This window comes from Enoplosus armatus, chromosome 12, assembly GCF_043641665.1.
Source record: "Enoplosus armatus isolate fEnoArm2 chromosome 12, fEnoArm2.hap1, whole genome shotgun sequence".
NCBI lineage: Eukaryota > Metazoa > Chordata > Actinopteri > Centrarchiformes > Enoplosidae > Enoplosus > Enoplosus armatus.
The window spans coordinates 17,627,289-17,653,141 of NC_092191.1; the positions used below are offsets into that span (position 1 = coordinate 17,627,289).

Here is a 25,853-nt window from a genome sequence, read left to right on the forward strand (position 1 = left end):
ACCTGAAGGTTAAAGTCACAATCTTCTGTCACGTGCGCAGTAACTTTTACATTTACCTTCCAAGTAAAAATACATAATCTTTGAAAATAGATAATCTGGCGGATGATTTCTCCGAAGAAAAGTGGCGAAAACAAAGCATGACGTCACTGGACATCAACTCAGCCGCAGAGGCTGCTGGGAGAATCTGGCTGTGCTGGAGACATTTTGGATTTAAAGGGGCTGAGCTAGCCGTCAGTCCTAGCTCTTGGTAAGTGATAGCTGTATTTTCACTAACTAATAGATTTAAGTGTATGGACCCTGTGTATGACCTTGTGTTTAAGTTGTATCAATATAAGATACCGTGTATAGAAATGATCAGCTCGGCGGTTTGAACAGAGAGAACTCTCAAACCAAAGGGAGTGGTGATGCTAGCTGGTTAGCTGAAGCTAGCTAGTCGCTGACCCGGAGCGCTAAACAGATCAAAACGCAAGCTTCACTGTGAGGTTAGCTAAACCTACTGGAGTATCCATTCAGAAAATATCCCAATAAATCCAGCGAAGGAAAGAACGGCTAAAATCTGCTTTTCTTGTTAATTAAGAACCTGGTAGATGAAGGTAGGAAAGCCTAGCCCCGTTGTGAACTGCGATCAGTCACAACAAAATGAAATTGTGAGTCAAATAATGAGCAGCGCTCATGTCAAACGATAGACAACTTGAGCTGCTGTTTTATGTTTTGAAGTAATTTTGCAAAATGTTCAGAAGATTTCTTGTTTGTGTTCCAAGCACGCTAAGGTTGTGCAGAGTCATTAACATGCCATTGACATTTGAAATTAAATCAAATCACACTGATCAGGTTACATAATTGTAGAACTGTGTAGAGAACAGTTTATAATCACAGGTGTCACATTTTCGACATTAAACTCCGTAGGTTAGGCAGATGCACTGTCAGGTACCTCTTCCTGCATCAGCAGCAAAATTCAGGCTGACGTTTTTCAGACACCCATTAGTGGGAAAACAGCCCTCGAGCAGCTGGTCTCAGTGGAGTGATGGATGACTGTGGACCGTGTCAGTGGCACTTCCCTCCTGGTTGTCCCAGGCCCTGCCACACCCTCCTTGGTGACTGACTCTCCTTTGTATCTTGTGGTGATGCGGACAGTGTGTTGGACTGCTGTTTGTGCAGGAAACGGAGGAAGATAAAGTAATCTGTTGGTGTCAAACTTCATCAAGTAGACAGGAAAGCGTCTCTGGGGAGATGGCACAGAGATCGGCCACTGCAGTCTGCCCTTTTCCATTTCCTATGCTATTATTTTACTATTATAAAACAAGCACCACATCCTCTCTTTAACGTCTGTTTCCATAGCATGTTTTGCATGTGCTCATTAAGGATTTTTAGTCCAATTCAGCTTTTCGATAAGGTTATAATTAAAAAACTTTTACTTTTGTCTGTAGGTTTGCTTAAAACCAAATCCAGTCAACTGTAAAGAAGTAAATGGCAGCTTCTAATGAGTTTTTATCCTTCCCTAAAGTCAGGAAGATTCCATGTTCAATTACACTTCGCAGTAGCAAGTACACACTTATGCACAATTAAGGGTTATTCAGTTGATCCTCTTCTTGGAGATCAGTGTGCAAAAGCCCAATCGACTTACATGACGGTGGAACAATGATGGTAGGGAGGGATTAGGAGAAACGAGGGACTGAGTGATGATGGTATTTGCCAAAGGGAGATCTGATAATGTTGAGGCCTCTGGAGACTAATGAAGAGTAGCGCTCTGGATGGGCAAACATGAAAGGGAAATGACCCAGGTTTCCACTGCCCAGAAAGTAGTAAACCAGTCACCATCAAGTCCACAAAATGTTTCTTTAAAAACAGAACAGTCTTTCATAAGACTGTTCTCACCTCTTGGGCATTTGTATTGGCTTCTGGGCTGAATGTGCTAGGATTGCTGCAATATTATGTGACCTTTGATCCCTCTTGCAAGGTTGAGTCATCTAACCACTCCATAAAATTCAGTTCCTGATCCACCTCATCAAAACAACGTCAATTTAAGACTTGTCTATTCAGTTTTTGAAGTTTTTATTAGTTAACAGAATTTTTATAATATATGGTTTGAAGATTTTTTTTGCTACAGCTTAAGCTGCTAATACGTGACTCTGCAGACAGTAAAAGTATCTAGGCTGAGATTCTTGTGTATTTTTGATTCACAACACCCTATACAATGTAAAAAAATATTGATAGGTTTTTCTCTTAAGGTGCATGGAGCACAGGTGATCTATTGACAGGTATTTGACTTGTGCTTGTATTAGGAAATCCAATGTAATCATGTTATCAGAAACTAGATAGCTCTCTAATCACTGCTGTATTATTCAGTCTGTGAACGTCACTGGAGAGATTGTCTTACTGTATGAGTGGACATTTCCGGTGGTATATATGATGATCACGGTCCCGTGTCATGTTGCAAATGTTTTGGTGGGCTCCAGATGTTCCTGTCACTTTCTGACCATTTGCAGGACGTCACAAGGTAAATGGTTTGATTTTGGATTATAAGTGAAATTGGCTCACCAGACATTTATTGCTTGGTGCTCAGAATATGAGGCCGGGAGCTGTATGTAAATCAGTGTAATATTTTCACATATACTGCATAGTACCACGATACAGTAGGTTTTAACCTTGCAGTGTGTTGTGTGCCCTCAGCCTTGGTGGCATGTGAAAGTCCTTTTGAGCCTGTAAACGGTGTCATTGAGTCTACTTCATTGTGTCTCATTAGACCTATTCCTTTGTGTCTGATGAGTGTAGAGGAGCAGAGTCTAGATCAGGATGGCGCCCTCCCCCATCCGACCTGCTCTTGCACACTCCTCTGCTCTCCTCCCACTGTGGGCGGGGCTGTCTCTTGATGTGCACCCTGAGCTGATGTTGGTTGTTCTGATGGAGCAGTGGGAAGGTCATCATCATCCTGCAAGCAGCTCCCATCCTCCTCCTCCCCACTGACGGCACTCATAGCTCTCACTCCTGTCCTGTTTCATTTCCATTTGTCGCTGTTTCACGCTGAAGGTTTCCATTTTCATTTTAAGGAGGATCACTTTGGATTAGCACAGCAGTTTTATGATGCACTTTGCTGGCGTGTAGCGCTCTTGCTGGAGGAGGAGTCATTATCTCATCAGCTTTTCTCCGTGCCAAACTATGAGGCTCTGATCTGCCACTGAAACAGAGGTTAGTTTTCTGGTCCAGCAAGCTGTAGCAGCTGAAAACATTGCCAGCATGACCGATAGATGACTTAAGCCTTAGCAGGCATTAAGGGGGTTTTGTAAAGGATCTTTGAGAGTGCATTTTGCCCTTTTCATATTTTGTCAGTTGTTTCCCGTCATTTGTCCTCATGAAAGAGCCGAGACCACTTTGCTTAGAATAAGTTGTGTCACTATAATGGTCCTATATATTGTATAAACATGCCACTATAATGGTTTTAGAACGTCTGTTAACGCACCACGTCTTATCTATGTTGCGTATGTATTAAAATGGTAGGTCAGGTAACTCTGGGCTGAGGGATTTGTCGAAAATGGTTTCCTTGTGTGCCCGTGTTTACTTTTTGTTTGTTTTAAGAGGTGGACATTTTTTCTTAGTAGCTTCCTGACCCACCGCTACTGAACCCTGAATAATACTTGATCCTTGATCATGAGGGCATTAGGATAAAAGCCCAAATCAAGTGATATGTGCTGCTGTATAGTGTAATGTGTCACATGCACATGGAGAGTGCAATTTTTGTATTGTCCTTAAAGCACTGTGATCCTTTTTAGCAGTATGAGAAGTTTCTGGGCCTCATGAATTACAGCTGGTGCATAGTCATTTCATTTAGTCAGTCTGTTCATGTGCACATGATTTGTAGGAAACACAAAAAAGTAAATGTTAAAGATTAATTCAAGGGCAATCTTTTTAAAGGAAAACACCAGGCTCGTTGGACTTTATCTCATCTCTTTAAAGACTGGGAAAATATTAACTTCAGCCGTCTGAAGAAAGCAGAAGTCCTTGATACAGGTGTTTGTATATTTTATCAAAGCGGAGCTGCTTGTTTCTCCCCTGACTGAATGAAAGCAGTTCTTCTCTTTGTTAGCTACTGTGTATACCCAGCTAATCAGGCCTTTCATCCACATAGGCGCTAAACTGCTTAGAGTCAGAATAACTGTACAAGTTAATAAGCTGTCTGATCTGTGAATATGCTTGATCTTTCAAAGACATCGTTTCCTATCTTGTTCAGAGCAGGTAAGAGCTTATCAGGGAGGAATATACAGTAGGCTCTGATGGCAAAGCAAACTTCTCTTCGTCTGTCTTCATAGTAAAATTAGGGTTTTATAGTCTCAACCTTGACTTTATGTAGGGTTCACCCCTTTTTGCAGCATAATGCTCATATAGCTTGTGACTCTAAATGCTGCTCAACTCAAAATGTTATACAAAACAGACCTCTCTTTGACCATGCAAATGAGAGTTTAACTCCATTTGTTTGAAGCATTTGAATTGACCTTTATGTTAAGTAGTGAGTCAGTTTTCTGGCAGGACAGAATTGCTTTCAGTTATCTGAGCTATAGTCTATTTCTCTTTCATGTAAGTTCTCCCAAAAACGTGTTACTTCTTGCCTGCTGACTAACTTTACTGTTAGCACATTTTACTGTTCTGCATGCTTGCAGCCGCAGACTGTACGCCCTCTGGTCATTTTGTTTTTGGCATACTAAATATGTGCATATCTCCATACAATGGTTTAGTACTATTGAATTCTTACCAGATCTGTTTTTCATATATCTGAGTATGAGCTCATTTGACCTTAATACTTATATATTTTTAAATGTTGAAAGATTTTTTAAACTAGCAGCAAATACAAGGTCCCACTTTCTCCAGACTTCCATGTAGGTATATATTGATGATCTGAAAGCTCTTGAAGTGATTTAGAAAGAAAGTGCATGTTACTCTCAAACGATTATATGCTTTTTTTCATTAGAATTAGGTCATTAGATGTGTGAATGGATCCTGTCACCCTGCTCTCCTCTGAAGAGTTTGGCTGTCTCTGTGAATTAGCTTTTTACTGCTCTTCTGTTTCTTCCTGTAAAACGAAAGTAAAGAGATGATCGTATATGAAGTGCAATAAAGTACCAAATAGCAGATGAGAAAAGCTCAATGTCCCCTCTGGGTACCATATCTAATATGCTCAATATTAGTCCATCCACACTGCTTCAGCGTTTGAACAGCTTAGATAAGATGCTATCTGCTTTGCACCAGGATTACTCCACCCTTCACTTTTTCCTTCACCACACTGAGGCTTCAGGAATTTAACAGAAAAGCTTCTATCTCCAAAACTGTGTTTTATTGGGAAAGAGGAAAAATCAATTGATACCTTTTCCTTCGAACATTATGCATTTTTTGAATTCTTCAATGGATTTAAGTAAGCGGGTTCATGAACCCGCGGATGGTAAAGCTTTTCATTGGAGGAAAGGGGAAAATAATTTCAAGTTGAGTTTTCACATGACGGCAGAGATGCATACGTCTTGTCTGTATTCTCCCATACACTCCATAGTGTTCGGTTACCTGACACTTTTTTATCGATCACTGCTGTTCTCCTGCCTGTCCAGAGCCTGCAGCTGGTGGCACAGTCTTGGTGGCTCCAGTGTCATCCTGATTAAAGCTCATTTCCACAGGCTGACATCCAGTTGGCCGTTACTTGACTGCAGTAGCTGCCCTGTGTGCTTGTCTAGTGTCCATCATGAAACATATTAGCATCATAAATAACACTCCCCCAGCAGAGCCCAGCTGTGATTACATGATGTGACATGCGTAACATCACAGGAGGGACGTAATTACTGGATACTAGCAACAGACCCAGTTGGACATGTTGTATGTGTTTCTGCCAGTGCAACTGTCAGCTGTAAAACTGAGCCAAGATTAATAGCAAATACACAAGAAAAATAGATTTTCTGAAAGAAAAATAATCGATGAATCTGAGAATGAGTAATTTGAGAAGGAATACAAAATTCTCTGGTTCCAAGCCTCTGAAATGTTTCTGGGTTCCTTCCTTTTCCCCATGATATTAAACAAAATATCTTTTGGTTTTGGACTGTTTGGTGGACAATAAAAGACATTTGAAGACGTCACTTTGGGCACTGAGAATTTGTGACAGGCATGTTTTTACCATTCTGATATTTCACAGACAAACGACTTATCTTTGAAAAATAATCACCATATCAATGAATAATGAAAATAATCGATAGCTGCAGCCCTAGCAGCCATTTATTATCATGTTGTGATGTCTCAAGTAGTTTGATTCTTAACCCAGCAATCAGAGAAAAATCTGTTAATTCTAGGTGTCTACAACAGGACTTAATATAGCTATCATTATCTCCTCCATTATCACATTAAAGCAAATAGCTATTTATTGCAGTTGTTTAGGGCTTTTGTTGATCTTTTTATTTTCTCAATATTCTCCTTTAATAGACAACTGCTGAAATGCAAGTAGCAAAGCAGGGAGTGGCTCACTAATGGTGTAGTATATTTTTCTCATGGCAGATGGCTCTCAGCTGGTGTTTATTACTGCAATCCCCCTCATCCTTAAACTCTTATCCTCACTGGTGCTAAAATACAGAATGCACTAGCTCAACATTGCCCCAACCCCAGTTGGAAGGGCAGGGCCGCTTTTTGCACTGACATTTGCACGATGTAACCGACAGTGACGTGGCTCGGTGAGTCATAGGTTATCTTCAGCCTGTTTGGGGAAAATAGCACATGTTCCATGCGCTCACCAAAGGGCGGACATTTCTTCAGAACACAATATTATTGACTCTGAGGGTTTTTTTCTGTGACTTGACCAGCTGCTAAGCTGTATTACTGAGGCTTTTGTCATGTCATCCTCTCCTTGACTCTTCAGCCAGTCATGCAGCCGGCCAGGCCTCTGTTTGGCACCAGAAGGCACCCACACTGCAGCATCTGTGTGCCCTCTGTTACACTGCAAGCTGCAGCCCAACTCCCAACCAGAGCTTATTATAGGCGCCAAATCCCAACACTCTGCCAACCAGAATAATATGTCCCTGTGGCGCTCGGCGATGCATAAAGCTACTATCCATGTCTTTAATTTGTATGTGGCTATTTATTTGACACTTGCAGCTGAGAAATTTACCCTGAGTCAGTTGGAGCATAGTTTTAATTCATGTTTTATTCAAGAAGCCTTCTCTCTGTTGAACTACATACCTTCTGTATTTGTCTAATTTAACAGCTCCCCTGTAGTGATAAAACACAAGTTCATTTGCATTTTCCCTTTTATGGCCGTCACATTGCTGGTGGATCATGCTGCGATCTCATTAGCAGAGCACAGAATGATGACGTGGTGTCTGTCAGACATTGATATGTTTAAACAGAGAACGGAAAGTGGCTTCTGTCATGTTACTCAAGCAGAGAATGCCTTAGATGGTTCATAGTGTGAAAGATCATTTGAAATTGAAGATACTTTCAGTTAAATAGAGGAAAAGTATCAGGATACATGTTGTGACAGTTGCAGTTCAGCCGAGATCTCAGGGTCTGTTTTGTGAATTTCAGTTTTAAACAAGCACAGCTGCATCTTTGGAAGAGCGTTATGAAAATGTCCTTTAATGTGGCAGCTGCTGCTGTTTGAATGTTCCCACAGTGTCCAGTGAGTTAGCCTGTTAACAGCGGGTTCCCTTTTTTTTTTATCTGTACAGGTTTCCCTGAGCTACATAGAAGATGTCCACCATGGTGTATCCACGGGAAGAGAAGCTGGAGAAGCTCTCTCAGGAGGAGATCATCTCCAACACGAAGCTGGTGATCCAGGGTCTGGAGGCCCTGAAGAACGAGCACAACTCCATCCTCCACAGCCTCCTGGAGACCATCAAGTGCCTAAAGAAGGATGAAGAGGCCAACCTGGTGCACGAGAAGTCCAACCTGCTCCGCAAGTCGGTGGAGATGATTGAACTGGGCCTGGGAGAAGCACAGGTAAGACTGGGTGGTAGAGGTATGAGGGTGGGCAAAACAGTATTTTCCTACTTAATGAGTAGATATAGTTACACTAGGATGATATGACCAAAAAAACAAATGTTCTGTGAAGTGGGTCACAGGTTTTAATATTAGCATTGGCAGAAAAAGAGAGCCTGTGTCACAATGTAGTAAATTATGTGTTATTTAACCCACACAGCTATGTGTTACTGCCCACTACTTTGCTTCCTCATTCTATACTGAGCTCGTGTGGTGATCATGATTCATTCAGAATCAGCCCCAGTTTGTACTCTCCTGCCTTGCCGTTGCAACAGTCTGCCCTTGTTAAATGTCTCTGGCTGTCTCCGTCCCAGGTGATGATGGCCCTGTCCAACCACCTGAACGCGGTGGAGTCGGAGAAGCAGAAGCTGCGTGCGCAGGTGAGGAGGCTTTGCCAGGAAAACCAGTGGCTGCGGGACGAGCTGGCAAACACCCAGCAGAAGCTGCAGAAGAGCGAGCAGAGCGTGGCCCAGCTGGAGGAGGAGAAGAAACACCTGGAGTTCATGAACCAGCTCAAAAAATATGATGAAGATGTCTCACCCACTGTAAGTACTGTGTTCTGACCGTATGCTTGATATCAAGACTGAAGCCCCTCACTTACAATTACAAATGCAGGATTCAGGATTGTTCCTTTTCAACACCGCTGACTTCAATTGACTGGACAGAAATAGCCAGAACATACTAATACAAGTCCTGTGCTGTGAACCGACTTGCAACAATTTTATTTTGAATCTGCCTTAAAATTCCTGATTTAACTCTAAAGGGCAGCAAACTGTCAGTGATATCAGATAGAAGAGGAAAAAAAACACAGCTGTTGTTTGTGACAGGAATAAGAAATTGCACAGCCTTCCAGGAATGAGCCTTTCTGGTCAGGTCTTTATTGATCTGGTGGTGGGGATGAATCGCTGCATAGTCTGACCTTATTCTTAGTCACAAAAAGAGGCTGTAATCACCTGTAAACGCTAAACTCCTCATGAACCCATCCAGCCTGAAGGATCCTTGTTCCTGCTCTGAAAGCAGCTTTTCAGGCCGCTGCGTTAAAGTTTAACTCAAATCACATTTAGTCATCTGTTTTTTTTTTCAGTCTAAAATAATATAAACATTTCCTTTTAAATGTGGTGTTAATAGTTGTTTGTTTTATAAAAAATATCTTCTCAATAATCTTTCAGTTTATCCTTAAAATCCAATTAATCCTGTCAAGGTGAAATAATGAGCTCATGATATAAAGTATAATTTTAATGTAGTGTAGTTTTGTATGTATTGGTATACATTCTCTAATACTAGCAATTGCATATATATAACTGTGATGAGGTTAGATCACTTTTTTTGTCCATCTTTGATCATTACTGTATGTTATATGAGGTATTATTATCTTTAAAGGCCTTTTGGCTTAAATGTGTAAAACTACATGACAGTGGTAAATTAAATATCTCCACTCTATAATCATAAATATCAAGCTAACGATCACATATTATCTTATGCATGCTTGCTTTGGTAGACATTCTTCAGTTTTTGTGTAATTTCTATCATCTGTCATTGTTCATTTCAAATACCTGATGTGGATGATTCCTGAATTGTCATCCTTGATTCCTGCTGTCTGTTAGAGGGTCTGACCGGCAGGTTTGTTTTATCCTCTCAGCAGGAGGAGAAGGACCGAGAGACACCGAAGGACTCCCTGGACGACCTCTTCCCCAATGATGAGGAGGAGCATGGCCAAGGAAGTAAGAACAACAGTATTCAAATGTAACTGTGAAACCTGATGACACAGCTTTTCTGTGATACAGGAGTTTGCTTCCAACATGATACAGTCATCATTTAGAGTGAAGAGCTAGTAATACATGTTTATCCAAAAGTATTTATAGTAGGTGATTAAAAATGAATGATTATTACATTATTAGAAACGCAATTAGTAAAACAATTGAGAGTTTTAAAGCATGATGCATAATGTTTTTGTTGTGGTCAAAATAATGGCAAAATTCTGATAGACTGCAAGTAAACCTGCTTAGGAAAATCTGGCATTTTTGGTTTGATATTAAGGTCGTATAGGCCCGATTATCTGATGTCACATCCCGCTCCTAGTAAATGAACCTGATTACCCATGTAAGTCCAGGACACTGGGGTAGATAATGTTGTGTCATGCCATTAAATACTAATTGAATTATCCCCATAATCTAATTACTCCCTGAAGCCACAGTATTGTGTGTATGCAAATGTAGTTATAATCAGGTTGGAGTTTCCTCCCTTTGACATCCAAGCTGACCTTTGCCCTGGCCTCTGTACCCCACAGTGCAGCACCAACACAACAGTGCGGCTGTGGCTGCAGCCCAGCAGGGAGGCTACGAGATCCCGGCCCGTCTGAGAACCCTGCACAACCTGGTGATCCAGTATGCCTCCCAGGGCAGGTACGAGGTGGCTGTCCCCCTCTGCAAGCAGGCTTTGGAGGACCTGGAGAAGACCTCTGGACACGACCATCCTGACGTGGCCACCATGCTCAACATCCTGGCCTTGGTCTATAGGTCAGAAATGGCTCCACATGGGAGCTTTAGCTAGTTCTACTGTTATTTTTACTATTTTACTTTCTTTCTACATAAATTTAGTCGAGCGAGAAAACTTCAGTCTGATCGCGTTGTCTTGTCCCTCCCTCTCACTCGTGCAGGGATCAGAACAAATACAAAGAGGCCGCCCATCTGCTCAACGATGCTCTGTCCATCCGGGAGAAAACCCTGGGCAAAGACCATCCCGCTGTAAGACTCCACCATTGTCATGGCAACCATATCTTCAAGTGGACTCATCCGTGTTTAGATAGATCAGATTAGTCATCCGGTGTTGGTTCATAATCACTCGAAGACTCTGTCAACATGGAGACAATAACCGCACCGTCTCCTGTATTCACTGTTTGACTCAGTCGGTCTGGATGGATATGTTTCCACTATTAAAGTATGGATTTTTATCCATGTGCCTGCAGGCTTGAAAGTAATCAATCACAACTCCTTAGTGTCTGCTCATAACATCCAACATGAAGCAAATCACAAAATCTTTGCAGTTGGAATAAAAGGACCAATGGGAAAGCATTAATATATACTATGTGTATCATTCCCTTGAAGGATTTGTAAGAATCGATTTACACTGTAGCACCAAAACACCTCGTAAAGCCCAAAGGTAGCTATGAAAGCACAGTGCTGGTCCCTGCAGCTCTGTGGGCTTTGCAGTTTGCCTCATTTTGTTGCTCTTGTCACTCAGTCTGATCCTAGACACAGAATAATGAAACAAAGGCAGGTTACTACCATCCTGTGTAATCCAGGTGGCTTTGAGCTTTTTGAAAAGACTGTTTGATTGAACAATATACATTTTTACGACAGTGACGTGTCATTAAACAACAGCAAATTAAGCTCTGATATTGTGAAGCTAAACTGCCACTACGAAAGCAAAGCAGAGAAAGGAAGTGGTCTTATGAGTTGTTTCTGTTTCTTTATGTCCAGGTTGCTGCAACGCTGAACAATTTGGCTGTGCTGTATGGAAAGAGGGGGAAGTACAAGGAGGCCGAGCCTCTGTGTAAGAGGGCTCTGGAGATCAGAGAAAAGGTAGGCCATATCCCTGGATTGCACCAGTAGAGCCATCCACAGCACTGCTATCGAGGCCTCATCTCAAGGCTAAACCAGTGAACAGTTAGCTCATTGTAATAAACTAATTAACAGCGGTAATATTTCCAATTGGAGCTACTGTAACGCCAGCGACTATAAATAGGGAAAAGAGCAAATTATTTTCTTAAATAGTCTGAAGTTTCCACAGGGGGCCGTTCCGGTGTCGGAGGGGAATTAGAGTTTAATTGAGAGCACAGCTGAAAATGGGTAGCAGGTGATAGATGGGAGACATGACAAAGCCAGAAAGCTCTGTAGAATGCAATGAGTCTCTCTTTGCCTGAAAGCTCTGTACCCTCTCTATTGATCAGCCAGCCTTTTATTAGATCTCCTGAGTGCCTGCAGCAGGCAGACGTGAAAGCAGCAAGAGGTACAGAAGGGCGAGATGCATGGAGAAAGCCAAAGGCACTGAGGCAGAGGCATAGACTGAAATGTTAATTCGAAACACTTGCTTCTTGATTTCCATCAGGTCCTGGGGAAGGACCACCCAGATGTGGCCAAGCAGCTGAACAACCTGGCCCTGCTTTGTCAGAACCAGGGCAAGTACGAGGAGGTGGAGTACTACTACTGCCGTGCCCTGGAGATCTACGAGTGCAGGCTGGGCCCAGATGATGCCAATGTGGCCAAAACCAAGAACAACCTGGTGAGAGATAAGTTACCACGGCCACACCAGCTTTCATTGTGCTTCCTTTCAAACCCTTTCACTTTAATATGCCATTCATTTTGACAAGAATTACAGTCTCTATTGAGCCGTGGAAGTACCAAGGTAAACGCAGGCAGAGCGTAGTTGTATTGTGAGCAGAATCACTCATTCGTTCTGTCAGCCTGAGCTTGGTCTCTGCGGGGGTGTTCAGCATGCTGACGCTTTTCAGGTGTACAACGTGCCTGGCTTTACAAAAGGGACACCATTATTTTCCAGCACAGGCTTTTTAAAAATACAACTTATGAAAGATAGCTTAATAAAATGTCATTTTACTCTTTCAGCACAAGTGTCGTCATCTTCAGAGTTGCTTATAGAACATGGTTCAGTTAGCATTGCCATTAGTCCTTTGTCTGCTGCCTTGCTGCTTGTAGCTTTCCAAAGGCCCTCCATCTGTCCTGTCGCACTGATGATGATGGAGAAGCTGTATGGAGACAGCCCCTGTGGTGCTCTATCATTTTTCATGAGTCACAGTGCACAGCAGAAATATGCAGACAGACTGCTGCTGCCCTCTCAGGGGGCACATTGTGAGTCAATAGGCCCATTTGATCCAACAGTAAAATGTGCTTTCACCTGTCTTTCTTCTTCAGGCGTCCTGCTTTCTCAAACAGGGGAAATACAAGGAGGCTGAGATTCTGTACAAAGAGATTCTGACTCGTGCTCATGAGAAAGAGTTTGGATCCGTTGATGGTAAGGCCTCATAGTATTATAATATATCTTAATATCGTACAGTATATGGCAGCACATGCACAAGGTTATTTCTATATTGCGGTGGTGGAGATTCTTTTTTTCAAACCTAAAAACACAATAAATGAATACAAAATTATCCCAAGAACAAAGGTGGTGGGTTACATTGAACTGCCCTCAGAATATACAGATTATTTTCTGTGTCTCATCTTCCATCTACTGTTTGTCTCACACCAGCGAGCAGGGTCAGTGATGGACAGATGGTTAAAAAGTGGACGATGTTCTGAGCAGGGTGCCAACCTTCACCATTCAGAGGACTCAAAGAATCTAAACAAACTTTTTGAAGAAATAAAGAGTTTACTTGTCTGAAAGATGAACTCATGCAATTTTCTTCTCTTTTAGTTTAAGCTGAGCTGTTGTTGGCTTTCCTCTGGGGATTTAGATTGACTGCTTTCAAAAGAGGAATGAAAGGGACTCTCTCGCTCTCACGCTTTTTGAACAAAAGCAAAAGCATCTCGCATTTTTCTGAAAGGTTTATTTTTCATGTGTCATTTAACTCAACAATAGTGCCCAGATTTTTTTTTTTAAAACCTGTTAGAGAGTTGAAGGTTAAGGGGAAACAGCACAGCAGCATTATGCGCCACCAGTTTGTGTCCCTGAATGCAAAAAATAATGGTTTATATTTTATCACAAGCAGTCGCAAATAGTGTTGAAGGAGTTATAGATTCTATGTTTGAGAGTTTCAAAGGCATATTTAATGAATCTGTAGCATGAATACGTAATAATGGTTACATAATGGTCATAGTATCTGAAAACGGTGTGCTTGGATAATCACATTGTGTCTTCACTGTTTATATTGCATCACCAGCCTCACCTTCTTTCCCTTGCTCAAACAATTGAATGGTGCATTTACACTGTTATATTTATATACATACATATATATTCTGAATTAACAACTCTTAAACATTTAGCCGACATTTCAACATTTAAGCTCCAGGTCAAAACAGAATCTCTCTCAGAATTCACCAGCCTCCTCTTGTGTTTTTCATACATAGAAACAATCCAAAAAAAGATTGTCCCCCTACTAAGACGCAGGTATATTTGACAGACTAATACACAAACTGAGTGGCTGATTTCACTCTCCTAGTCAGTAGGGTAATATGGCAAGCGCAGCCTGCATCATGAATAGTTCATGATGGATTCAATGAGGTCAACTAGTTAATCTGTTCCAGTCCTGTTGTGCTGTGTGTAGACCACCTCTGCTGTCTGTCTGTCTGCAGCTGAAAACAAGCCCATCTGGATGCACGCCGAGGAAAGAGAGGAGATGAGCAAGGTGAGGGCTTTGTGTCAATCAACCTCATGTCATGTCCAAAAACAGAGCAAATATTGAAAACTTAAAAGAATGAAACGTGTCAAATGCAGCGTTGGAACATGGATAAACAGGTCTGTTTGTATTTCCAGAAGTGAAATACAAACAATCCATTTTCACGCACAATATAAGCCCCAGTGGGCGTATGATTTAGTTATATGTAAACACAAGAAAAATGCTGCTGAACCAGTTCAAATCACCACTCCCCCTCACACTCTTTTCTTCCTCCTCTCCCTTATTTACTTCCAGGGCAAGCACAGAGACAACACTCCATACGGAGAGTACGGAGGCTGGTACAAGGCCTGCAAAGTCAACAGGTGAGGCCGAGCCCGATAAGCCTGTTTTTACAACTTCGTTTTACATTTATTGTTTTATAAATGTGTGAAGTTATTTTTCTGTATTGTCTTGTTTATTTTTTAGGAATGTGACTAAATCAGCATTAGTTTATAAATAGTTTTCCTCATCCTCAAGTATTTTTAGTATTTTCCTGCATTATAGTACATAACACATCAATTTGCTGTGACCAAATTACCTGTAACTAAATATTGGTGTGCCTGTCTGTGTGGCCAGCCCCACAGTGAACACCACCCTGAGGAACCTGGGGGCCCTGTACCGCCGACAGGGCAAGCTAGAGGCTGCTGAGACCCTGGAAGAGTGCGCCGTGAGGTCTCGCAAGCAGGTCAGCAGCATTTCCTGAACTGAAAATGAAAATGTTTCTTGCATGCAGATAACTTATCAGTTCCTGTTTGTGTAAATTCTTAAACACGCTCCCCGTGTTAGGACAGCAAATCTCATGATATTTCTTTCCCTTTCTCAACATTGCTATGGATCCAGAGCAACACAGTAAGTGGTTTGTCTCTAATTGATAGCCCCCATAGAGCCTCCACCTCTCCCCCCTAACATCACTCCCATTTTACAGTCATTTAAAATGTCCCCTTGTCTCTGTGATGCAACTGTGACAGTGAATTAAGAGACAGAAAACATAAAATCCCTTTAATAACCTCCATTTAACTTTGCACTCTCATCTATATCGACAAGATAATGTTCTCTGAGCTGGTTCTGATTATGATACGTGTGTTTGTTTGAGTCATACCTGTGTGTTATTCCCATCAGGGCATCGACCCCATCCACCAGACACGCGTGGTGGAGATCCTGAAGGATACAGAGGGCGACAGGCGGAGGAGCAGGGACAGCCTGACCAGCGTTAAGTATGAGAGTGGCTCTGAGACCGGCGAGGAAGTGAGTATGGGCGTCGAGTGGAACGGGGTGAGTACAAATCCACTATAGTCGAGTCACCACGGCCAGTGACCTCACTGGAAGAACAAGGTGGTGTTAGTAGTGTCACGGAGAGTGTGGACTGGTACAGAACATCCTACAAATGAATAGAATTCAAAATAATAGACAGTGACTTGTTATTGAAAGGTGAGACAAGAAGACTTTTTAGATTAGTGCAGTGAGATGAAGCAGGGTTTCCATTTAACAGGAAGCGGACTCCTCAGAGCCGGTCAGGAAGCCCCACGAGACGATCCACCTCACAGGAAGCTCAGGAAGCCCTCTCTTCACTGTGGTCCAACTGCTCAAAAGCACAAAGTTATTTTATGATGTCAGTGTTACACATCATCATCATAAGCTGAATAAGAGTGACATTATTTATTGTAAGTCCATGTTGCACAACCTGCTTTTTCACAGAATGATTTTTAGGCCCACCTTTTAAAAAAACTAACCAGTGGAACCGCTGCTCATTCCCAGTTCTTGGTTTGGCTGCACTGAGTGAACTGTATCTGTACCAGTCCATTAACTTCTGATAGACGTGCCTTGTTCCTCTCGTGAGGTTAAGCTGGAAATCCCTTTTGCAAAGTGTAAAGCTGATTGAGTGTCTTGGCATGCTGACGTGTTGTTTTTGACAGCATCTAGAGTTTGCTTTGGACTAGATGTTCATGTTTTGGTTGTTCATTGTTGACAATGAAGTCCCGGTGTCTCGTTTTAATAACTGGTTGTTTTGCTGGCAATGCTTCTGCACAAAGTGGAGTGGCACAAGCTCATTCTGTGGCACCCTGGCAACATATTAAATATTAATTTGCTTTTTGTGGGACTCACTGAGATACAGCCTGTCTGAGTCCCTATTAGGATCTCTCATGTTTCCACCGTTAAACACAATTGACAGGGTTCCCAATATCCTGGATGCTCGTCCCTCTGCACAGTAAACTGAGCGGTTGATATGTAGCGGTTATTGTCTCATTATAACGTCCGCTCTGGCTGTGTTTCAGCAGTCGTTAGTGTCATTTCACTGCAGGGCTTTTATTTCGGCACAGTGTTTCCCATTGGACTTGTCACCCATCTCCTCTTTATTAAAGAACTCAGCGCTGAAAACACGATATTCAGTGTAGCAGTGTGTGCAGTTATAGCCTTACATAAGCCAGAGGGCAGGATTGTGCCAGCAGAGATGCCTCGCCTGAGCCTGTGCCTCTCCCCTCACTTAAGTGCAGCTACGCCCTTCACCGCACCAACCCAGTCCAAACATGCATGTGGCAATGCCAGCCTGCTGGGCTCACCCTTAACATGCACACTAATGGACCATGTGTGTTCACTGTGTTGTCACATGGTTGAGAAATGTCTGTTAACATCGACGTCTGCTGCTCCCTCTGAGTAACATTATGTAGAAAGGTGGGGTTTTGTTTGCTGGCTGTGTGAATGTGAATGCTTTTCTACACACATGTTCCTACACATAACACAGCTCCAACTCAACACCGCTTCAAAATTCACTCCCAACAAATGCAGCGGCATGTGTATTCATCCGAGCGTGCACCTGTTTGTCTTTGAAACATGTGATGGCATGCAGAGGACTGCTGGGTGTGTGTTAGCATTTCATTATCCACGTCATGGCCGTCGCTCTAGAGATGAAACTCACACAGTCAAAATGGAAAATGCACTCATAACATTCTCATGCTTCTAAAGATTGTTTCTGAAAGCTAATTTGTCACAAAACCTTTCAGCTTTTGACTAAAAGTGTTTAACAACTTCCATCAATCCATTCATTTACAAAGCTGCAAACATACAGTATGTCACTACAACTTGGCTGTCCTGTGTTTTAGAAAACTAGCTCGTGAACTGCTGTCTGCGTCTGTGAGATGATGTGATAGGCAGCTTTGCCTAAACATGTCTTCTCACAGAAAGTCTGATATGTTGCTGAGGCTACAGGAGTGCTTTACACTCTCTGCTCTTGACAGTTCACTTCAAAATTAGGCATTTGAATAAACACCTGCTGTTTCATTATTACACTCATTTAGATGGGACTAATTAAAGTGCCACTTTACAGGAGCTCATGTACTTAGTTTGTGCTGAACAAGCGGAGGTATACAAGGCAGTAACTCTGAAGAGATGATAGTTGTCGGCTCTTTAAAATGCATGATTTGACTTAAGTGTGTGTGTGTCTGTAATGTGCTTTGCGCTTTCGGCTAGACGCTTCAATGTGCTGCCTGTTAGTTTGCATGTTTTCTAGATTTCATCCTTTGCCTTTTCTACGTGTCGCTAACCTACTTCCTTGTTGATTACTCTTGCCATGACAACCAATCAGCCTGTCAGTCAAATTTCCTTTTCTCACTCAGTGGATTGTACTCTTCCTCTTCAACTCTCATTCCACACAATACGCTTGGGTGGGTTTGTATATAGTGACGTATGCAAGGTAATTAGTCATCTCTAAAGGTAAGAGAACGTAGGGCAGCCTGAGGCTAGCATAGAAGGATTAAGATTATGTTTTCATCATTCATCGGATAGAACTTTTGCTAGGTTTGTGCAGGGTTTTTAGATTCATACTTGCTGCAGATAGAGATATTATTCACAATGTCAGTCCCTCTTATCATCAGTCTAATGGCTGTATTACAATGCCGTTTCAGTGCTGATGCTTGCAGATGTCCCACGTCTGCAGTGCACAGTCACTGGCTGGCTGCAGCGTGCCAAGTTCAGGCTTTCTGATACCCAGGGAGGAAAGAAAAAACGCTGAGTCACGGTGACTGCAGCCCCCAACTTCCACTGCATCACTGACCTGCTTGTTTTTGTGCAGCTCCTCAGAACAGCTGTAATTTTACAAAGAGGAACACAGCACCTGTGCTGCCGGTCATTTTGTTTGTGTAGGATCCCTCAGCTGGGGTTTACAAAAACTATAACCAGACCCCAAGCTGCAGTTGCTGATACAGTGAACCTGGCGCAGCATAGACAGTTAACATCGGACTAGTGCAGGGAAGTGCAGAAAAGGGATGAAGCTCAGATTTATGTGTAGGTGTCTAGCGTAGGAAGCCCAACCCAGAGCTCTTAATCTTACAATGTGTGCCGTTTTTGTCTGTTTCTCTCTTTCTCTTTTATCAGGCCTAAGCCATCAAGATTATTCCTCCATCCTTCTCTCCTTCCCCAACACAATAGCAAAAGGATGTGTGTTGTCGTTCCCTCTGGCCTTCTCTGTCCCAACAAACCAACAGCTCCTCTACCATTGCCGGTGCCCCCCTCCGGCAGAGACTCCCTCCTGGTTGTCACCTCTGTCCCCTGTTCATCTGACAACTGCTGGGACGTTTGGTCTTCTCACCTCTGCTCTGTTTTTTCCTCTCTTTCTTTCACTCTCTCTTTCTATCCTTTCCTCTCACTAACTCTGTGTCGTCCACCATTTTCAGAAATCGTTACCACTCGTTCAACTCTTTCTCTCACTTAACATTTTAAAAAGTCATTGTGTGTGAAATCTTTTCCCTGTGAGGAAGTCACTCGCACATTTGTTTTCCTCTCTCCAACACCCATTTGTAATATTTCATCGGTGCATAGTAGATTTATTTCGCTAGATAGAGGAGCAGGAAAGTTATTTATTGGAAGAAAAAACAGAAATGCTGAAAGATTTTGAGGATCGGTGTCACCTTTGATGGCAGCCTTGGCTCCAGACATCACTCCAACCCACAGTCAGATAAAACAATCACTATAGAGTCAGTATATTACAAAATAATGAATTTCCACTGTTGCCCGGCATTGGTCTCACTTGTTTGTTGCCTTGAGCACTCGCAGCCTGTCTCTACAAGTGAAAGTTGACCTCAAAGCTAGCTTCCATACTGGTGCCTGTATTTAGCCATAAATAGTATCTTTAGTGTTTTTTTTTTTTAAGAAAGGTATTTTTTGCCATTTTATGTGTTTTTAGCTAATGCGATCAAATGCCTAAACAGTTTGGAAACAAATGGTACTGTGCCGTTTCACATGTTAATCAAAACACAATTTCTTTTAAACTTCTGCAGCTTGGTTGGCGGGAAACGAGAAGGGAGCATTGCTATTTTTGTTTTTATAGATATGTTTTCCTTTTTAATTTTGTATAGTTTTGTTTACATTTTTTAAACGTTTATTATTTTGGCTGAATATTAAGCAGCAGTAGTTTGTCAACAATGCCACAGTGTTTCCTGTTGTGAAAGACCAGAAGGGCCCACATCAGTCCAGCCCAAAGCTGACAGCAAAATTGGTCAGATCACATTAAGCTCTTGTTGCCATGGTAATTTATTTTCAAGTTGCTCTTGCTGGCTTCAGTGTCCTTGGTTTGATAAGAGTATTCACACAGGCTCTATGCTGGTACAATTTGTACACAGTAGCTGGCATTTACAAAGGGAATTAGCAACATTGGCCGATGCTATGAAGCCAATATGGCTGCAGAGACCAATCGGAACATCGAGCCCAGACGCTGGCCACCTGAGAGATTGCTAAATAATGATAGATTGCAAAATAAAGGACGTAAATGCCCAAAATTGCCTTTATTTGTTGGTGTAGGAGTAGAAGCTAGTGTTATAATTCAATGGAAGTCTGGATTCCACAGTAGTGTTAGTGTGTGTTTGTGTATGTTTTGGTGGTACAGTCACAGTGCCCTCTCTGGCTATGGATACTGTATTTTGAACACAAAGCTTAATGGAGTGTATTGCCTTTTTCTTACACAGTTGTTTGCAAGTAAACATCGTCACTTTGGTGAATCATGTTTTTAGACACCTGAAGTACAGTGCGAGTGTTTCCTCAAGATCATGTTATTTCAGATGTTTAACTTACTGAATGTAAAATGACTTTAACATCTTGGAAGTGTAATTGTAGGCTGTATTTATAGATTTGACAAGTGCATTCACTATACGGCTTTTCGGTATGCTACTTGCCTTGATTCTTCATTCCTTCCAATGAGTACTCCTATACTTCTAATGCAACTCTGAACAAAAGAATTGACTATGTTCATCACATAATTATGACAATATTGTTGTGTTAGTGGAATGCTTATTTATTGAACTGTCTATTCTTGACATATATAGTGTGACTTCAGTTTCCTAAAGTGGAAGAACATAAATGGTAAGGTCTATAAGCACTATCTTAGTAAGTAGGACTGCATTATATTTACCATTCTGCATTGTGAAGATTATTGCATCAACACTTGTTGGTATTCTGAAATAAAGTTTTTCATTTGTGAAGTTTTGTCTTTTCTCTGCATCGGATGGAGACATCTGTATTAAAGTGCCATCAGTGGAAATCTTTTATGTTTCATCTCTAGTGGTGTCTGCAGAGCCACCCAGTGGAACATTTAGTCTTTGGCAAATACATGGAAATCCTCAGATGTACCCACAGTCCCCCCTGCTGGTGATGACCCTGTATTGCATTATGATGATGACCTCAAACACTGTTTATACAGTATTACATTGTGGGTCCTGCCAAAGCCAGAGGAAGGTACACACACTGTGTTTACTGGTTGGTTAGTAATTAAAACACACACTGTGTAGGATAGCTGGTATGCGACAAACAGCAGACTAATGTAAAAATGAATGGATGGATGGACAAGTTATTGTAACACTATAAAACAGCTTTGATTGTTGATTATTTTCACTATCAATCATCTGCTGGTTAATATCTTTATAGATTGATTATCATTTGGTCTATTAATAGTCAGAATATAGTGAAAAATGACACATTATACTGAAGCACAAAGTGACGTATTCACGTTGCTTGTTTTGTTGACTAACAGACCAAAACCCAAAGATCATAAAAGAGAGAAAAGCAGCAGTAGCCTCCCAATTAAGATGCTGAAACTAAGCAATGTTTTGGCATTTTTGCTTTAAAACTGTTTAAAACGATTAATCAATTATCAGAATAGTTGCTGATCAATAATCAATTAGGCTCTAGTTACTGTAGATGAAAAACAACACACAACACAATCATTGGACCACAGTTGATTCTAATGGTGTAACTTTACAAAAGTACATTTGGAGGAACCCCAGTAGCTCACTGGGTAGTACAGGTACCATATCGACTGAGTCCTGACCACAGCGGCTCGGGTTTGTTTCCGGCCCGGGTCCATAGCTGTATGTCATCCCCTCTCTCTCTTATACTGTCACTCTCCAAGCTATCATTCTCCAGTAAAGGCAAAAATGCCAAAAAAAAATCTCAAAAATTAATAAAGTACATTTGCTTGATGGTTACAAGATGATGATAATGATGAAAGTGATATTGAAATGTCAGCTATCACAAAATAAAATGATGCTAGCATTGCATGCTATCAATAACATTGCACACATTTACAAATCTAGCTAAATGTATCAGTATCACCCAATTAATTGCTCTCTAATTTCTTGCGGGTCAATTCATGCATAGACCTGTGATCACGCTGTCTGGCTGTAACCAGCTATTCATAACACAAGCATGCATCTGCAGAAGTTAAGAAAAAGAGTTCTTGTCCACACATCTTCAGAGAGGAATGGGTGGGCTGATGATTGTATGTGTCTGCAGGATGGCAGTGGAGCCCTGCAGCGCAGCGGCTCTCTGGGGAAGCTCAGGGACGTCTTACGTCGCAGCAGCGAGCTGCTGGTGAAGAAACTGCAGGGCAACGGACCGCCTGAACCTCGCAGTACCAAGTAAGAACAGAAGAAATCCTCTGTCATGATGGATAGCAGGCATTTAAAGCAAGTTATACCTGTTGTTGAAGTAGTAAGTAATGTCTTTGGGAAGCAGACAGTGAAATGGATTCTCGGGTTATGACATTCGTAGTAGTTTGGAAACGAACTCCCCAGCTACATGAATAATCCTCGTTTTGTATCCTGATCTCAGATTCTGTATGAACATTATTTTCTTACTATTCCTTCAACAGCATGAAGCGAGCCGCTTCTTTGAATTATCTGAACAAAACCAGTGATGACCCTTTCCAGGTGAGGAACAGTTTCTTATATCATATTGAATTTATGCTATATTATGGGAAATGTAATGTTTTAACCTTCATATCCATCCCCTCTCGTATCTTCTGTGTCTTTGTCAGACTCAGGGAGGCAGTAATTTCAGGGAGAGCCGGGGCCTGAGCTCCAGTACTGTGGATCTCTACACTTCAAACTGATCTGTTCCCCGACCCAAAGAGGCTCCTTCCTTTTGGCTCGTTCTCTGAGCTGAACACCAACACTACCAGACAGCGTCGGCCTCCCACACACCCTTTCTCTGCCTGTCAGCATCTGACCCAAAGACCCATTTCCTCCAAGATTCAGACCCAAAGACGTGTCCAGTCACCAAAACATATACATACGTAACTGTTTTTTCCAGTTTGTTTTTAAAATTCAGGTTGATGCTTTTTTGTCTTCCAGAGACACATCGTGGTATTTTCCCCTCATCATGTTCCTAATGTTGTTTTTGCCTCAGTGCCTCCTAAATGTGGCAAACATACCTCATCCTCCTTATTCAAAATCACTGTGACTCTGCACTTTCACTTCATCTGTTGCCATAATGTCACCTGCTCTGGTACATTTCTCCTTATGTTGTTTTGATTTGAGATGTGTGTGTCTTCCTGTGCCATTCATTGTTTTATTAGTGCAGATTAGATTATTTTCTTCATGTTAAAAATGAAAGCAAAGATACTTCGGAGATTTTCCCAAAAATAGAAATATATCGAATAGGTCTGTTGGGTTTGAACTGACATCGTGTAAAGTTGACGTGACTACACGGTTTAAAAAAAGATCATTTTTATTTTCATTTTAACGGTTATACATTTGCCTGTTGAGATTTAGTTGCAATGCGAAGTGTTGGTTAAAGCTTTGGGGAAAAGGGGGAAATGTTTATCCTCCTGACATCATGTGAGTCATGTGACTTGTTAGGGATAACCTTTTGTTCATACAAAGTTTGAAAACCATTTTGAAGAAAACTGAGAAATTTAAATCAGCTGCTGCATTAACCTCTTCAGCTCTGAGCTCCAAGTGTGTTTTCTGCACCACTTTCTCCTCCATTGCAGAGAAAACACAGGAACAATCTCTGAGACATTTATGGTCTCAGAGTGCTGAAAAACACAACCATGAAAATGTTGAAATTGTATATAAACAAAGTGTGAGGCTGAACTGGGTCGCTTAATTCATCCTGGTCATCCTGAATGATCTCTGGTGCCATGTTAAGACTCATCTGCAGGCTGGCTGTTTCCCTGTATTTCAGTCAACCTCTGCTGGTGTGAGCTGCCAACTGTGAGCACATCTTCTTCTAATGTTGTTTACAGTGATTAGGGTGTGTGATACATGTCTAGATTTCTACTATGTGATAATGATAGATTTTGCACAATTCTCAGATGGGGGTCTTCTCTCTTTGATTGCATTTCTTTTAGTGAAGCTACTCAAAAGAACTGGAATGTCTCGTAATTATTCTTGATTTTGTTTTGTTTCTTGTTTTACATGTGTCCGTGTTTTTGTTTTCATCTTTTTTAATAAATGTATAAAATAGAATCTGATCATAAGTTCATAAATCATGGAATTCATCGGGAGATTAGCAGGATTTTTTTTTTCTTTTCTTCGGTTTCATCATCAGTCATTGTTGGTAAGAGTTGAATGTGCATCTGTTTGATCTGATTCTTAAACAATCCCATATGTCATAAATACTGTCTAATAGCAAATCTTAAACCACTGTCTAATCTTGATTCAGAAATTAAACCAACATTTTTCTATTCATAGCTGCGTTTTTTGTGAGATATTCTTATGAGACTGTATGTGGCTGATGTGAGGACTCCCTACAGGCCTTGAAAAGCCTTGCCCTGTCCATAAACCTGCAGATAATAACACAGTGAATTACACCAAGTCTTAAACGCCAGTGTCTTAAATAAGTGTGGGAACCCTGTGAACACTGATGCCTTTCCAAGATGTGATGCGTCTCCCGGAGCTTTCCCACCTCCTGGTAGAAGTCAGCCCGGGGTTTCTCCGCTCACTGGTAATCTCTCAGTATGTCAGAGCTTTAATGTGGAGCCTCAACCCTTGAGGAACTCTTGAGAGCTTTGCATTAAGAGATCCCAGGATGGTTTCGTTCCACTGAGAGCTGTCAGGATCCATTTCCCCAGTTGTCTTGGAAGCAAACAATAAATCAGAACAGCAGAGCTCATTCGTCCATTAGAGTTGACACCATGTCCTCAGAAACTAAAGATGAAAAAAAGGTTTTTGCTCTGATTCCTCATAAATTAGGAATTCAGTGAGTAAAGTGGCTGTCAGGTTTTTGTATGATAGGCTTTTGAATTTCCTTTTTACAACTGTGTGTCCTCCAGGCCTGCCTCATTCAATGCCGCTCCTTCCTATGATCGGGAAACACTGGTTTGACCCTTTACTCATTTAAGCTTGGTTGACTGCATGTTTCTATCACCCACCTAGGTGCCAGCTGGACCAGCAACATGGCACCAGTCCCACACACAGTACTACAAGTGGTGCCAGCAGGGGCCGTCCCCCTTCAGCTGAGAGAGTGATGTGTTTGCATGGGCAGGACTCACTGGGTTTGTGCCAGTTACTACCTGTCAAACTGTTGAATGTACAGAATGTGCTGGTTTAACTGTGATATGAGAGCATCGTGAAAAAACGGCTTTATTAGTTACAATCAGGGATACTACACAACATTACAGTTGGATTATTAATCCCTACATGCATCATAGACATACATACTTGAATTATATAGCAAACTATTACAGATATGTTCTATATAGAAAATATTAGAGAAACTAATTTAGTTAGTAATAAAGTAATTTTAACAGATTGTAATAGTATAAAATAGGTAAAGTCACTGCGAACTGACAATGGGTTTTTTTCTTAGGGCCAAATCTTTTTTTAATGAATCTGCATGGTAACAAATTGTCATTAATTTTAATAAAATGTAATAAGTTTGATTTTGATAAATAAAATATATGTATTGGACGCATGCTGGACTTAGTTTTTCGATTCTTTCAGTTATTTGCATGGTGTGAAAGGATTCTTCATAAGTGCAGCTGAAGGAAACAGTGATCAGGTTGAACCAGGGGGTCGCAGTGTTGCACTCCTTATCCCGGGTCAGTTACGGGCACCGGAAGCTCCACTGTAGGGAAATAGGGAATACACGTCAAGTGACCACAGACACACAGCTTGATTTCAAAATAAAATGCCTTTTTTTTATACTGTATGTACGGAACTACGGAATGGTTAAAACTGTTGAGGGGTTGGTGTCTATACTG

At 41.5% G+C, this 25,853-nt stretch overlaps 1 protein-coding gene across 3 annotated transcripts; it reads left to right on the forward strand.

Moving 5' to 3' along the window:
- The first annotated feature begins 178 nt into the window (after positions 1-178).
- LOC139293858 (kinesin light chain 1-like) lies at positions 179-24,341 on the forward strand. Of its 3 annotated transcripts, none has more exons than XM_070915488.1 (16): positions 179-247; positions 7,686-7,956; positions 8,310-8,540; positions 9,635-9,716; positions 10,283-10,511; positions 10,652-10,739; positions 11,475-11,576; positions 12,103-12,276; positions 12,924-13,023; positions 14,301-14,353; positions 14,639-14,706; positions 14,960-15,068; positions 15,503-15,655; positions 22,160-22,284; positions 22,518-22,575; positions 22,683-24,341. In XM_070915488.1, exons 2-16 carry the CDS (start codon positions 7,708-7,710, stop codon positions 22,755-22,757), a joined length of 1,896 nt encoding a protein of 631 aa, XP_070771589.1. In that variant the 5' UTR covers positions 179-247; positions 7,686-7,707; the 3' UTR covers positions 22,758-24,341. The 3 variants fall into 3 exon arrangements, with proteins under 3 accessions (XP_070771589.1, XP_070771590.1, XP_070771591.1); XM_070915489.1 differs by having other exon boundaries at positions 9,638-9,716; XM_070915490.1 differs by lacking the exons at positions 22,160-22,284; positions 22,518-22,575; positions 22,683-24,341 and adding an exon at positions 18,752-20,850 and having other exon boundaries at positions 15,503-15,628.
- Positions 24,342-25,853: the final 1,512 nt, after the last annotated feature.